Source organism: Micromys minutus (assembly GCF_963924665.1).
Source record: "Micromys minutus genome assembly, chromosome: 3".
Lineage (NCBI taxonomy): Eukaryota > Metazoa > Chordata > Mammalia > Rodentia > Muridae > Micromys > Micromys minutus.
Window position 1 is genome coordinate 18467392 of NC_137972.1, and position 13185 is coordinate 18480576.

The window sequence follows — 13185 nt, forward strand, 5'->3', positions numbered from 1 at the left end:
AACACACAAAGCAAGCCTGGAGCCCGCCCCCTCCGTTCTGCTCCTTAACCCTGGTTCTCTTAGGCTCCACCCCCAATCCAAATAACTTAGTTTAGCCTGTATTTTCATGAATTCTATAGCTGCGACTTATGCCTTCTTTCTTCACTCATAGAGTTTTTTTTTTTTTCCACAATTAACCAATCATTTCTGTGTTCCAGATGAATTCACCATTGAAGAATACACTGCCCCGTTCAGTGCTGGTACAGTATACTCGAATCTTATGCCAACTTAAAGAAAGCAAATGAGTACCTGCTTGAGTCTCCATACTAGACTGGTTTTTTGAGTTTAATGTTCTCTATTATTAATTGGACTGTATCAGATATGTTGTAGAAATTCTTAACAGAAAAAAATGCTAGCAAAATATAATTACTGCTACCTGGACTGACTTGTTTTAAATTAAATTTATGAATTTGAGAGATGTACTTGAGAGAGTATGTGAAATTAGTTAGAGAGGAAGGTGGGAAGGACCTGGGAGAAGTTGGAGAGGAGAAAGAATATGGCCAAAATACATAAAATTCTTCCAATTAAGATATATATGTGTGTGTGTGTGTGTGTGTGTGTGTGTGTGTGTGTGAGAGAGAGAGAGAGAGAGAGAGAGAGAGAGAGAGAGAGAAAGAGTAATAAAAATTAAATCATCTAATGTTTACATTCTCTATGTTTACATTACTTTTCTAAGACATTTTTTAAAAATTTATATTGGTTAAATTCAACATCACTGCAATTAGCCATGTGGCATACCAGGGAATTTCTTATACATAAGAAATTCCTTTAGATTGACTGACAGGTTCACTCTTTCACAAAGAATCATTTTCTACAATATCTTTGGTTCTCATTTTTAAACTCTGAAGAAAATCTGAGAACTGTTTTGTTATTAAAGACAATTAAAATTAAAGATTTATAATTGAATATTAAAATTAGTTCTTTTGGTAGGTGTGCAACTTCCCCTGATATTTCTAACTATTCTTCTGTTTAGGCTCTGAACAAGGAAATGCTTAAAAATAAGAACCTATAGATTTCCTCAGAAGGACTCCTCCACACATAAAGAACCAAGACCTGTAAAAAGAAAGGACAGCAAGATAAATGGAAAGGAATTAAAAACTCCTAAAATTTATATGTTGAATAAAGTTATGACAATTACAACTGTGTTTTCTTTTTGTACATTTATGTTTATATTTATTTTCTGAAATAAGGTTTCTATCCCCTGCAGAACTTTTAACAATACTTAAAGAAGTTATGAAAAGAAAGACACTGGGAAACACTCTAAAGGGAAATTTAAAAAATGTGTTTGTTAGCCCATAAGGACATGGAGAAAATGAACCTCTGCTTTCAAACATTGAAAAACGGTCCAAATGTTCATCAGTAAGGCCAATGATGGTCTCACAAACTGTGGCATGTTCATACCAGGGTGCTATTGTACAATATTAGACGGTACACACAATTGATAAACTCACCTGCCTATGAGTGTTTTTCAATAAATTAAAAGAGTTCCAGAAAACTTCTGTTTTCCCCCATGCCCAGAGCTGGCCTGGTGCCAGAGCTCTCTGTACCCAGACCCCACTGGGAGAGAGTTTGTCCCCCACAGGCGCTGAAACACCTGAGAGCACAGGAGGGTCAAGTCACTGTCAGAATCAGCAAGACCAGCTAACACCAGAGATAAGCAGATGTTGAGAGGCAAGTCCAAGAACCTAAGCAACAGAAACCAAAGCCACTTGGCATCATCAGAAGCCAGTTCTCCCACCACAGCAAGTACTGGATACCCCAACACACTGGAAAAATCAAGATTTTGATTTAAAAATCAGAACTCATGATGATGTTAGAGGACTTTAAGAATAAATAACTCCCTTTATGAAATACAGAACAACACAGGTAACAGATGTGGAGAAAGAGAACACTCCTCCATTGTTGGTGGGATTATAAACTGGTACAACCACTCTGGAAATCAGTCTAGAGGTTCCTCAGAAAACTGGACATAGTACTACCTGAAGACCCAGAAGACTACCACTCCTAGGCATATACCCAAAAGACACTCCAACATATAACAAGGACACATGCTCCACCATGTTAATAACAGCCTTATTTATAATAGCTAGAAGCTGAAAAGAACCCAGATGTTCTTCAACAGAGGAATGGATACAGAAATTGTGGTACAGTTACACAATGGAGTACTACTCAGCTATTAAAAACAATGATTTCATGAAATTCTTAGGCAAATGGACGGAACTAGAAAATATCATCTTGAGTGAGATAACCCAATCACAGAACAAAACAAAAACAAAAACAAAAAACATGGTATGCACTCACTGATATTAGCCCAAAAGTTCAGATTACCAAAGATTCAATTCACAGACCTCATGAAGAAGAAGGAAGACCAAAGTGTGGATGCTTCAGTCCTTCCTAGAAGGGGGAACAAAATACTCACAAGAGGAAATACAAAGATAAAGTTTGAAGCAGAGACTGAAACAAAGGCCATCCAAAGACTGCCTCACCAGGAGATCCAGCCCATATACAGCCACCAAACCCAGACAATACTGTGAGGCCAAGAAGTACATGCTGACAGGAGCCTGATATAGCTGTCTCCTGAGAGGCTCTGCCATATGATGACAAATACAGAGGCAGATGCTCACAGCCAACCATGGAACTGAGGATGGATCCTCAATGGAGGAGTTAGAGAAAAGACTGAAGGAGCAGAAGGGATTTGCAACCCCATAAGAGCAACAATATTAACCAACCAGAGCTCCCAGGGACTAAATCACTATCCAAAGAGTACACATGGATGGACCCATGGCTCCAGCTGCATATGTGGCAGAGGATGGCCTTGTTGGGCATCAATGGGAAGAGAAGTCCTTCGTCTTACCAAGGCTCGATGTCACAGTGTAGGGGAATGTCAGGGAGGGAGGCAGGAGGGGGTTGGTGGGTAAGAGGGCACCCCCATAAAAAGTGGGGGATGGGATAGAGGGTTTGTGAAAGGGAAACTGGGAAAGGGGATAACATTTGAAATGTAATTAAAATATATCCAATAAAAAATATCTTAAAAGAAAAAAAAAGAGTTCCAGATAAAGGAAGAAAGAGATGGTGTCACAAGTGAGGGTGACCTTGTTTTTTTTTTTTTTTTTTTTTTTTTTTTTTGTTTTGTTTTGTTTTGTTTTTGTGGGTTTTTTTTCCAGTTTATTCTTAAAACTGTTTCTAGCTTTAATATAAAATTTCACCTGATGTATCTCATAAGAACACTTAAAATGCTTACAAACAAAAACAACCAACAGAACTGTAATGGTTTGAATATGCTGGCCCAGGAAGTAGCACTATTGGGAGGTGTGGCCTTGTTGAAGAAAGTATGTCACTGTGGGTGTGGGCTTTAAGACCCTCATCTTAAACCCTCTCCTAGCAGCCTTCAGATGAGGATGAATAATGCTCAGCTCCATCTGTACCACATCTGCCTGGACGCTGCCATGTTTCCTCTTTGATGATAATGGACTGAACCTGTAAGCCAGCCCCAATTAAATGCTGTCATTATAAGAGTTGCCTTGGTCACGGTGTCTGTTCACAGCAGTAAAACCCTGAGACAAGAACTTTTTTTATTTGCATATTTTTATGCTGAATGTGTTTCCATGTCAGAAGTTTTTGTTGCTTTGGTTGCTTCTAGAATATCTCTTCTTCTGAGCAGCCTGTCTTCTGGCTTTGGAAAAACGTGTTTTCGGTGTGGATTGTGCCTGTGTTGGGGCAGAGGAGCTCACTTGTGGGCTAATGACAATCCTGGATGCTTTCAGCTGGACATGTTCAGTGATGAGAGAGTTTACACCTAATACTGAACTTTTGGTTCTTAGGTGCCTTGTCTCATTAATGTTCATTCCCAGAAGGTACTGCCTACCTCTTAGGAAATATCCACAGCTAGTCCAGAATCTCCGGATGGGTTTGGCTTCTCCCTTTGTACAAATCATATTTGTACTATAACCACATCTGAAACCTGCTGGGTGTATCCACTCAAATCGTACACAGCTGAATCACATCAATTTGCCCAATACTGACTTTCTCGTTTAGAGACGGTCCTGGGGAGATTCACAAGGGCAGTGCTTTTGTGAAGGGTTCTGGGTGACGCTCCCAGGCTCCACAGAGTGACCGGAAGCTGAGAACCTGTAGCCAGGCCTCCGGTGGAAAGTGGATCCTGATTTAGCCTGGACGTACTTTGCCAACATGAGGACCCTGTTAACAGAGAAGGATGCTCAGATGAGAACTGACAGGAAAGGGTAGGAAGGAAAGGCCAGAGCCTGCAGACCCCACCCTACCCCATTCCTGTGGCCTAGGAGGAGCAGTGTGTACAGAAACCAGGGGAGAGGCTGTGTTTTGTATCCTAGAATCTTGGAGAGGGGGAGGGGCTTTGGTACTGCCTTCAAATGTCAGGAATCACAGACACCAAAGACCTAGAAGAAAGGAATCCAGCCGTGGTCTGGGAAACGACTCAGATGCCTGTTTCAGGTTCTCCATTCTTCATGGTCTTCGGAAGCCAAGCTGAGTCCTAGGCACATGCTGGCCTTTTCGTGACAGTTATTAGCTGTCACCTTCCGTGTCTGAGGATTCAACGTGAGGTACTGCCAAATTCCAAATCCTCTGTGTTCACAAGCTGACATGTCAAGTTTTCCCTGATGTGCACTGTCCGAAAACAAACTGACTCAGTGGAGTCCCCTACAGAGAGCTGACCACAGAGAAACCCTGTTCAAATGTCCCACAGTACTGGCCTGAGTCAATAGAAAGAAGGCAAGTGCTGAGAAGGAAGATAATTCTTGTCCGGCTTTGTCGGGCTGCTAGAGAAAGCATGTCTACAGGAGAAACAGAAGGGGGGGGGGTGGGAGAGGACATGGTCACCAACACTTCCTGCTGGTTGAGCGACCCTGCCTCCATGCATCTGTTGCTACAGCCAGTGACAAAGGCTCTTATGCCCTGCAGTTGCGTCCACCACGGTGAGACAACTTGGCTCTGCCATTGAGTTTTACCGGTGCCTGTCTGTCGTGCAGAATGCCAGAAACTCAGCAAGAGTCTGCTCCTCCTGACACCGTACAGTGCTACCCTCGTGGGCACTGGCCCACTGTGGCCCACTGGAAACCTGGCCATCCCTCGAGCCCTGCGAGTCTGTAGATAAGACGGGGGATGAAACTTTGAGGAGGCCCTTTCTCACACCGCGTTCCGATCGTTTGTCTGTCTGCTGGCTGGGGGGAGGAGTGGTTCCTGAAGGAAACGCAAGCCAAGAAATACTCTCCTACCTGCACCCCTGCTATGGGCCTTTCCTGCCGTCCATGCGGGCAGCCAGCAGAGGGGGCAAGAGCCATTCTGTTTTTCTGTCCCTGACTCCCTCCCCCTCTGCCAAGAGGAAATCAGCCGCAAGGGGGAGTTAGAGGGAGACCGTTGTCCTTAGCACAGAGCCTCAATTCAGATGGGGGGGTTGGGGTGGGGCGGCCCTGACAAACATAATAGACCAGTGGAAACCCAACGTCAAGGAGAGATTCTCAGACACTGGCTTGGAGAAAGACTCCTCCCTCCCCACCCCAGAAATCACTACTCCGCCACCTCTTGCTTCAGTTGGGTGAAGACCCTGAGAATTTCCTGTCACACTGAAGCCTCAGGTAGAGTCACCTGAGGCTGTTGAGACTGATGGCCTAGGCCCCTAGACCGCCCAGGATCCTCTGGTCAATCACTCAGTTTTGCATCTGAGTTCGTACTAATGGGTTTTTATTTGTTTGGTTTTGTATTCGTTATTCTAAACATGATCCTCATCCCCCCCCCCCAGTTGAGTAAATATCACTTTCTCAAAACATCACTGTGTTTCCACGTTAGGGTGGGAAAGGAAACACAGGTTCAACAGATTTATTGTCAGCAGCAACAGGGCCTCAGGCGGTGCAGCCGGGGCTTTGAGGTACCACAGAGCAAGCAGAGCAGGGTGTCTGCTGTTTTAAGGTTTCAGACAGAAGGGAAGGGAAGCAGGCTTAGTTAATATGTGACCTATGCTGCATGACCAAGGTAGGGGAATAGGTCATACTTGGGTTATATGACAGGGGTCGCTCTGTCTGGGTAAGGGAATGGGGACTGGTTAATGTGTGAGCCATTTACGTGACAGTAGTCAGGCTGCCACTGATCCCTGCGTGGAGGCGAGGTGGAGCCTCAGTGTGCCCTTGCTCTCTTGTGACCTTCTCTGCTTATGGCCCAGTAAACTGGAGGGCTTGGGGTCTCATGTCAGAAAGCAGTCGGCTTCCGGCTGCATTGGGGCATCCCTGAGTTAGAAGGTTCAGTACTGGGTAGTCAGGAGATGGTCCTTGGGTCAGAGACTGGTATTTGAATTCACATACCAGGAGGACATTGTCAGCTTGTGGAGTCTGGAAGAAATGACAAAGGTAACTACAGGAGGTACCGACTAAACGGGCACAGCCAAGGAAGGGAGTGTTCACGGCACTCAACTTCCTGATTTGTTCAGAAGAACAAGCCAGGTTGTTTCTGAGATAGGTGATAGGAGTTCGTTCATGGCAAGGCCAGGAAAAGAGTAAAAGGTAGTTTTTAGCGGGGGGGGGGGGGGTGGGGGGGGTGGGGGGGGGTGGGGGGGTTTCACAGTTGTCTGTAAAGTTAATCCCAATCAGAAACAAAGCAGCCTTTGAGTTCACACCAGGAAATCAGATTAGCAGGGATTAGCAGCCCAAATCTTGTGTGACAGACACCAACAGGCAGAGGACCAGAAAAACTAGTTTCGCACACTCTTCGGTCAGGAGTTTGCCAGAGACCAGTATCATCACATTTCCCAGAGGCTATCAAAAACAAGCTCTGACTTTGAACCAAAGCCTCCAGCCTCCGGCCTCCAGCTCCCAAGAGCCGAGATCAGAAGCGTGGGACCTGGCTCCCACCTTGTGGCTCTGGCTCGCAAAGGTGTGATCTGCACAAGTGAGCAGAGCGGCATCTCACCTGCTCGATAGCTAATCTTCGTAATCAGCTTCCCTGGATTCAGAGTCACCCAGGAGATACACTTGAGGGGTGGGGTGGGGGGAGTATTCCAGGAAGAAATTACTGAGGAGGGAGGACCCACTCCAAATGTAGACTGCTCTGTACCATAAACCCTGGACTGAATGATAAAAGGGGAAGGGAAAGGCTATTTGTATCTTGTTTTGTAGTATTTGGTTGTTGTCCCTTGGAAGGCTGCTCCTTTCCGGAGGGAAGGAGAAGGGGAACGGATCTGGAGGAGAGGGGAGGTGATTGGGAGCTGGGAGGAGTAAGGGAAGGGAAATTATGGTGGGGATGTATTGTCTGAGAGAAGAATCTATTCTCAGTAAAGAGAGGGAAACTAAATATTTTCATATGACACTTGCTGTCGTGTGGACAGCTGTGATGGGTGAGTCTTCCATCTGTGCCAACAGTTACGCTCTGACTGTAGCAACATTTTTACTCTCTGTGTAGAAGCAAGGAAGAAAGCTTTATAAATAAAATCTGGACATTTGGGCCTCTTTAAAAATAAAATGTAAAGGCCAGTTGAACACAGGCGCTCATCTCTCTGTTCCGTGGTTTGTGCAGATGACAGGAGCCCCAGACACATAGCTGCCTCTAGGAATTCCCCACTGCCATCACCAGCATGATCATATATACCCGAGGCAACATCCCACGTGGATCTGTGGATGAAATAACACTGGGCTTTAAAAAAAAAAATCACTCCAAACGATTACCTTGGAAAACATTGCGATTTGCAGCCGCTCCCACAGAACTACGGAGCTCATATAACTCACACCCAACTCAGCAAAGCACTTTCCATGTTTATTTTATAATTTATAATATAGCTTGCTAAATGCTAGACAGAGACACAGGAAAGATGGGACACATCTGGAGCCGACGAGGCTCGTGTGAGGACGGTCACCAGGATGCAACCTCTCCTGCCTCTTGGGACCCTGGGGACTGTGTCGCTGCTGGCCACTAGGAAACCCTCCATGTCTTGTGCAGAGCTTCTTGTATATCAACCCTCCACTAAGCTCCCTGGGTGTGTGTGGGTGGGGGCAGGGTGGAGTACTAAGGAGCAGGAAAAAAACATAAAAACTTAATCCATTCCTCAAGTGGATACCGGCTCATGCTCAGGTTGGGATCCCACATTTCTGCCCCGTTCCTGGCTCATTGTTCTCCATGCCAACTGAACTGAGCATCACCCCACCTCAGCACCTCGGCACATGCTCACACACTTGTCCTCCTACCTGAGGGGTCCCTCTCAGGTTTCTCAAGTCAGCCTCCTTCGCGTGCTGTCTTTGGGCTCCACTAACTCAGTGTTGAGCAACACCGCAAACTAAGGGACCAAGCACACAGCACTGAAGGCCAGGACCCTGAGGGCTCCAGGTTGAGATGGACCACACTTTAGACGTGTGTTCTACCTCAGAAGCATCTCACATACAGGATCTTCCATCCTGGGGCCTGTTCCGACACTGGAAACACATGGGAAATAAAGGATTGCTACATGACTGTGGGGGTGGTGGCCTTATTAACAGCGACCTGGGATCTGCAGGGAAGGTCTCTGCCGGAGATGGACAGATGAGAGGCTGCCAGTCCCCTTTCCTCCCGTGTCCTTCTCCTTTCCCTGCATCCATGGTCATGGTTTGGAGCTTTCCCGGGCTCCGAGGTTTTCTGATTTCTCTTCTTCATACAGATGGGAAATGAGGGAGCCATGCTGAAACTCCAAGAAATTAGGGGGGTCTGGGTGACCCCCCAGAGCCTAGAGGGAGTGCAGCAAGTGGTCCCTCCTCCAGCCACACCCTCTCGGGGCTCTGAACAGCATGTCTTGTTACTGCCACTGCTGAGTTTCACCCTAGGGACAGTGGCCTCTTCGCTTTCTCTGTCTCATGCCATACAAAGGCAATACCCTCAGTTCCTGAATTCAAGGGTGGGACAAAAGGGACATGACTGGTCACAAGGTTTCTCAGACTTGAACCTTCGAAGTGAGAGGTGGGTTGTCGGCCATGTTACCTCTATGGTGACTTCCCTGAGTATGTTCATGACTCCCGCGGCACAGGACGCCTGTCTCAAGAGAGCCACAAAACATGTCACAAAACAAGTCCAGGCCACTCCCTTGTCATTTCAGAAAGCCCCAATTTCCTCCTTTTAGCAACAATGTCTGAAGGTATCTGTGTGTCCACAAGCATGGCATGAGGAACTGGTGAGACCAACCCACCTCTGCCCTCCAGCGCCCCATCCCTGTGTCTCTGTGTTCCCTCCCACAGCCAGCCTGCCTGTCCTAGCACAGACACAGCAGGGACGTGTGTCTCCAGCGAAAACCAACTTCATGGGGCACTTAGCTGCAGGCCTTTCCTTATTAAAAATAAGAATCTGAACATAAACTCATCTTTCCTACCTCTTGACCTGGGAGATTGATGGGTTAATTAAAGGAGAAACATCCTAAAGTTTGGTGGAAGAAGTAAACAGCATCATTAGGAACCCCTGAGAGCCAGAGTTCACTAGGCTGAATGTGTGTCACGAGAGAGGAAAGGCTGTTGGGAGCCAACTATGAGCAAGGCTGTGCTCACTTGGCTTTCACTTCACTGTGGGCTTTGATGTGGTCACACCTCAACCACATCAGATCTTGTGATATCTGTCTGAGTCTCATGTGGCTGGGGCCTGTGGTCACAGGGCACAGACATGGCCAGTGCCTTGTCCAGTTTCCAGGGTTAGAAACAAAACAACAACAGCAAAGACATAAGAGTTTCTGTGGCCAGGTTAGCCTAGGCTCCGGCTGAAAGTGACCTCTGTCAACACCCTCTGTGTTCATTTCTCATCCCTCAGTCCCTGTAGATTAAGCCTCTTGTTCTTGTGAGAGGTACTGGCCTCATTTGGCTTCGGGGGTTCACCAGATGTAACAGCAGCATGGAGTGTCCCCTGCCATTGTCTCCTTCACAGACATAATGAAGAGCTAATGCTGACTCCCGATTATAAGCGTAGCAGGGAGGGTAGATCCCAATGTCTCCTCCCGAGACCAAGTCCTTTTACAACTGTGTTGGGCTCTGCTTGATTCCTCCTTCTCCTCCCTCCCTCTGCTACTCCTGGTGAGTGGAAATAGACTCCCATGGAAGACAATACAGCAGTGATCATCACTCAGGTACTTGTATGACAAATGAGTGACATATTTTTGTTGACTCTAGGACACTGTATCAGTCAGGATTCTCTAGAGTCACAGAATGTATGGAATGAAATACACACACACACACACACACACACACACACACACACACACATGAAATTTATCGAATGACTTACAGATTGTAAATCCAACTAATCCAACAATGATTAGCTATGAATGGAAAGTCCAAGAATCCAGTACTTGCTCAGCCCCATAAGCCTGGGTGTCTCAGCTAATTTTCTGTATATGCTGGAATTCCCAAAGAAGAAGACACCAATGCCAGCAAAGAAATGGATGTTCTAGCAAGTTTAGGGCAAGCAGGCAAAAGATTAAAACTTCCTTTTCCCATTGTCCTTATCTAGGCTTTTAACAGAAGGTGTGGCCCAGATTAAATGTGCGTCTTCCTGCCTTAAAATCTACACCACAGGTTTCTGGACTGTAGTTCATTCCAGTTATAATCAAGTTGACAACAGCCATCACAGACACAGTATGAAGTAATCAAAATTATTGCAGGACTCACTTTCATGTACTGTAGTGGGAACATGATATAATATACTCTACCAGATTAAAAATCAAACAGTTGTTTCAGAAGGTAGCAGACATTACAGGGAAGGTGTTCCAAGGAGCAGGTATTTTAGCAAGGTGCCCTGTGTGGGACTTATTCTGGTTTGTATATGCTCGGCCCAGGGAGTGGCACTATTAGAAGGTGTGACTATGTTAGAGTAGGTGTGTAACTGTTAGTGTGGGCTTTAAAAGACCCTCAACCTAGCTGTTTGGAAGTCAGTATTCTGCTAGCAGCCTTCAGATGAAGATGTAGACCTCTCAGCTCCTCCTGCACCATTTCTGCCTGGATGCTGCCGTGCTCCCGCGTTGATGATAATGGACTGAACCTCTGAACCTGTAAGCCAGCTTCGATGAAATGTTGTCATTATAAGAGTTGCCTTGGTCATGGTGTCTGTTCACAGCAGTGAAACCCTGACTAAGACAGGCCTCACTGGAGCATGGTCTTCAGAAAAAAAAAAAATATTAAGATCCTGAGAAATCTCCCAGAGAATGTCCAATCCAAGCTCCTTCCGGGCTGTGGATCCTGCAGGTCAGGGGCACTGTGGCAGAAGTGTGTCACAGATGAATAAGGGAGCTAACCAGAACAGTCACTTAGAGGATTTGGCATCTGGCCACATCCTAAGCCTGGAGGGTGTGGGCACAGTTCAGACCCTTCTCGATGTGACAGAACCAGGAGACAGTCGTCCCCACAGAACCAGGATGGGACTGTTTCCTTTTTTAAAGGAAGGGTCCACTTGGTATCCTGACATAATGTTACCTTTAGATGAGATTTGAGCATTGAGGAAAACCAACATTCTGTACTTTATGCCAAAAAGAAAAACCACAAAACTGAGAGGACAATGGCCACTGCCAGTCTTCTTGAGGCTCAGATGTATCAGATCCATCAAACCAACAGTGTCTGGTCAAATCTACCCAGTGAGGAAGCATTGCCCTGACCCGCAATCTCCAACTCCACACCGGTGGGAGAAGCAAGTGAGGCTGGCCAGAGGTGAGTTTTATTTAATTAACATTAATTGAAGCAACCAGTTTTCACACGACACCGAGGAGTGGAAAAGAAGTTCTCAGCTCTCATCACCCTCTCCCCTCAAAGCTCCTCCTTTCCTTTGCCCTCACATCATCAGGGCAGGTACTGAGTACTGATTGCCAGGGTCTGTATTTCCAGCTCCTGTTTAACCAGAGAGAAGACGCTGGCAACAGAAACAAAGCTGTGGTCCTACATTCGCCTCTGTGATTTCTCTGCATCTCCTCTGTCCTAGCTACCTTTCTGCTGCTGAGTAAGAGATGCCATGACCAGTGCAACTCATTTTTTTAAACAAATGTAATTGTGCGCTTGCTTATAGTTTCAGAGAGGATTCCATAACTATTGATCGTGGTGGGGAGTATGACAGCATACAGCCTGGCATGGTGCTTAAGCAGTAGCTGAGGGCTTACATGTTGAGACAACAACCATGAGGCAGAGACAGACAGACAGCTAACTAACTGGGAAAATGGAATGGGCTTTTAAAACTTCAAAGCCCACCCCCAATGACTCATCTCCTAATCCTTCCAAAACAGCTCCACCAATGGGGGACCAAACATACAATTTATGAACCCATGGAGGCAATTCTCGTCCAAGTCAGCACATCCTTACACCCTTTACTTACCTATTTCCTTCAGTCTAAATTCACTGTGTCTGCTACTCAGGACACCCTTGCAGAGGGAGGAGGGAACATGTACTGAAGGAGGGACCCAGCAACAGTGCAACGACTTGGGGAATGCCCCCTCCCTTTGACAATGGCCCCAGGTGCCACCTGGTGCTGGTGAGACGACTGAAAGTCAGTTGACAGTCCAAGTCACTCCAGCCTCAGACAGACAGACAGCTCTTGCCCTCCGCGCCTAAGTAGGCGTCGCTTCAGTACCACGGACAGCTCCTGGAACAGCCCCTGTGGCCCTGTGGGGAGACCGTTTACTCCACCAGGTTTCCAAGAAGCCTCTGCCACCCATCCACATACTTTATCTGACCACATGCGACAGAGAGCAATAATGAGCAGGAAAAGACTGAGAATCAAAGCAGAGACTCTGGGCAAGCCGGCTGGCCAAGAGGAAAAGGAAAGAGGCTGAAAGAAAACAGAAATAGAAGGGAGAAGGCAGAAAGAGAGAGAGAGAGAAAACAGAAATGAGGAGGAAAGACAGAGAAGGAGACAAGGGAGGGGCCAGGGTTTCCAAAATGTCACTAACTCCCTGGGCATGGTTGTGCATGCTTTTATTCTCAGCACTCAGGGTGCAGAGACAGACAGATCTCTGAATTTAAGGTCATTCTGGTCTATAAAGCAAGTCTAGGACAGCCAGGACTATTACACAGACAACCCTGTCTCAACAAAACAAGAAAACAAACAAAAAGTTATTCATTCTTTTCCTATGCCCTGCCATCTAGGAAACTAAAACCCATCTTCCAGATATTCTGATGGGGTGGGGGGAACACAGCTGCC

At 46.3% G+C, this 13185-nt stretch overlaps 1 protein-coding gene across 1 annotated transcript in view; it reads left to right on the plus strand.

Annotated features, from left to right (window-relative positions):
* The window catches only part of LOC308418835 (pregnancy zone protein-like), a gene marked incomplete at both ends in the record, with an annotated part of 46415 nt that extends 39429 nt beyond the window's left edge, over positions 1-6986 (plus strand). The window contains 3 exons of the mRNA XM_080914397.1: positions 198-239; positions 5046-5158; positions 6783-6986. Coding sequence (XP_080770523.1) covers positions 198-239; positions 5046-5158; positions 6783-6986 — 359 coding nt within the window. The remainder of the gene's footprint in view (positions 1-197; positions 240-5045; positions 5159-6782) is intronic.
* Positions 6987-13185: the final 6199 nt, after the last annotated feature.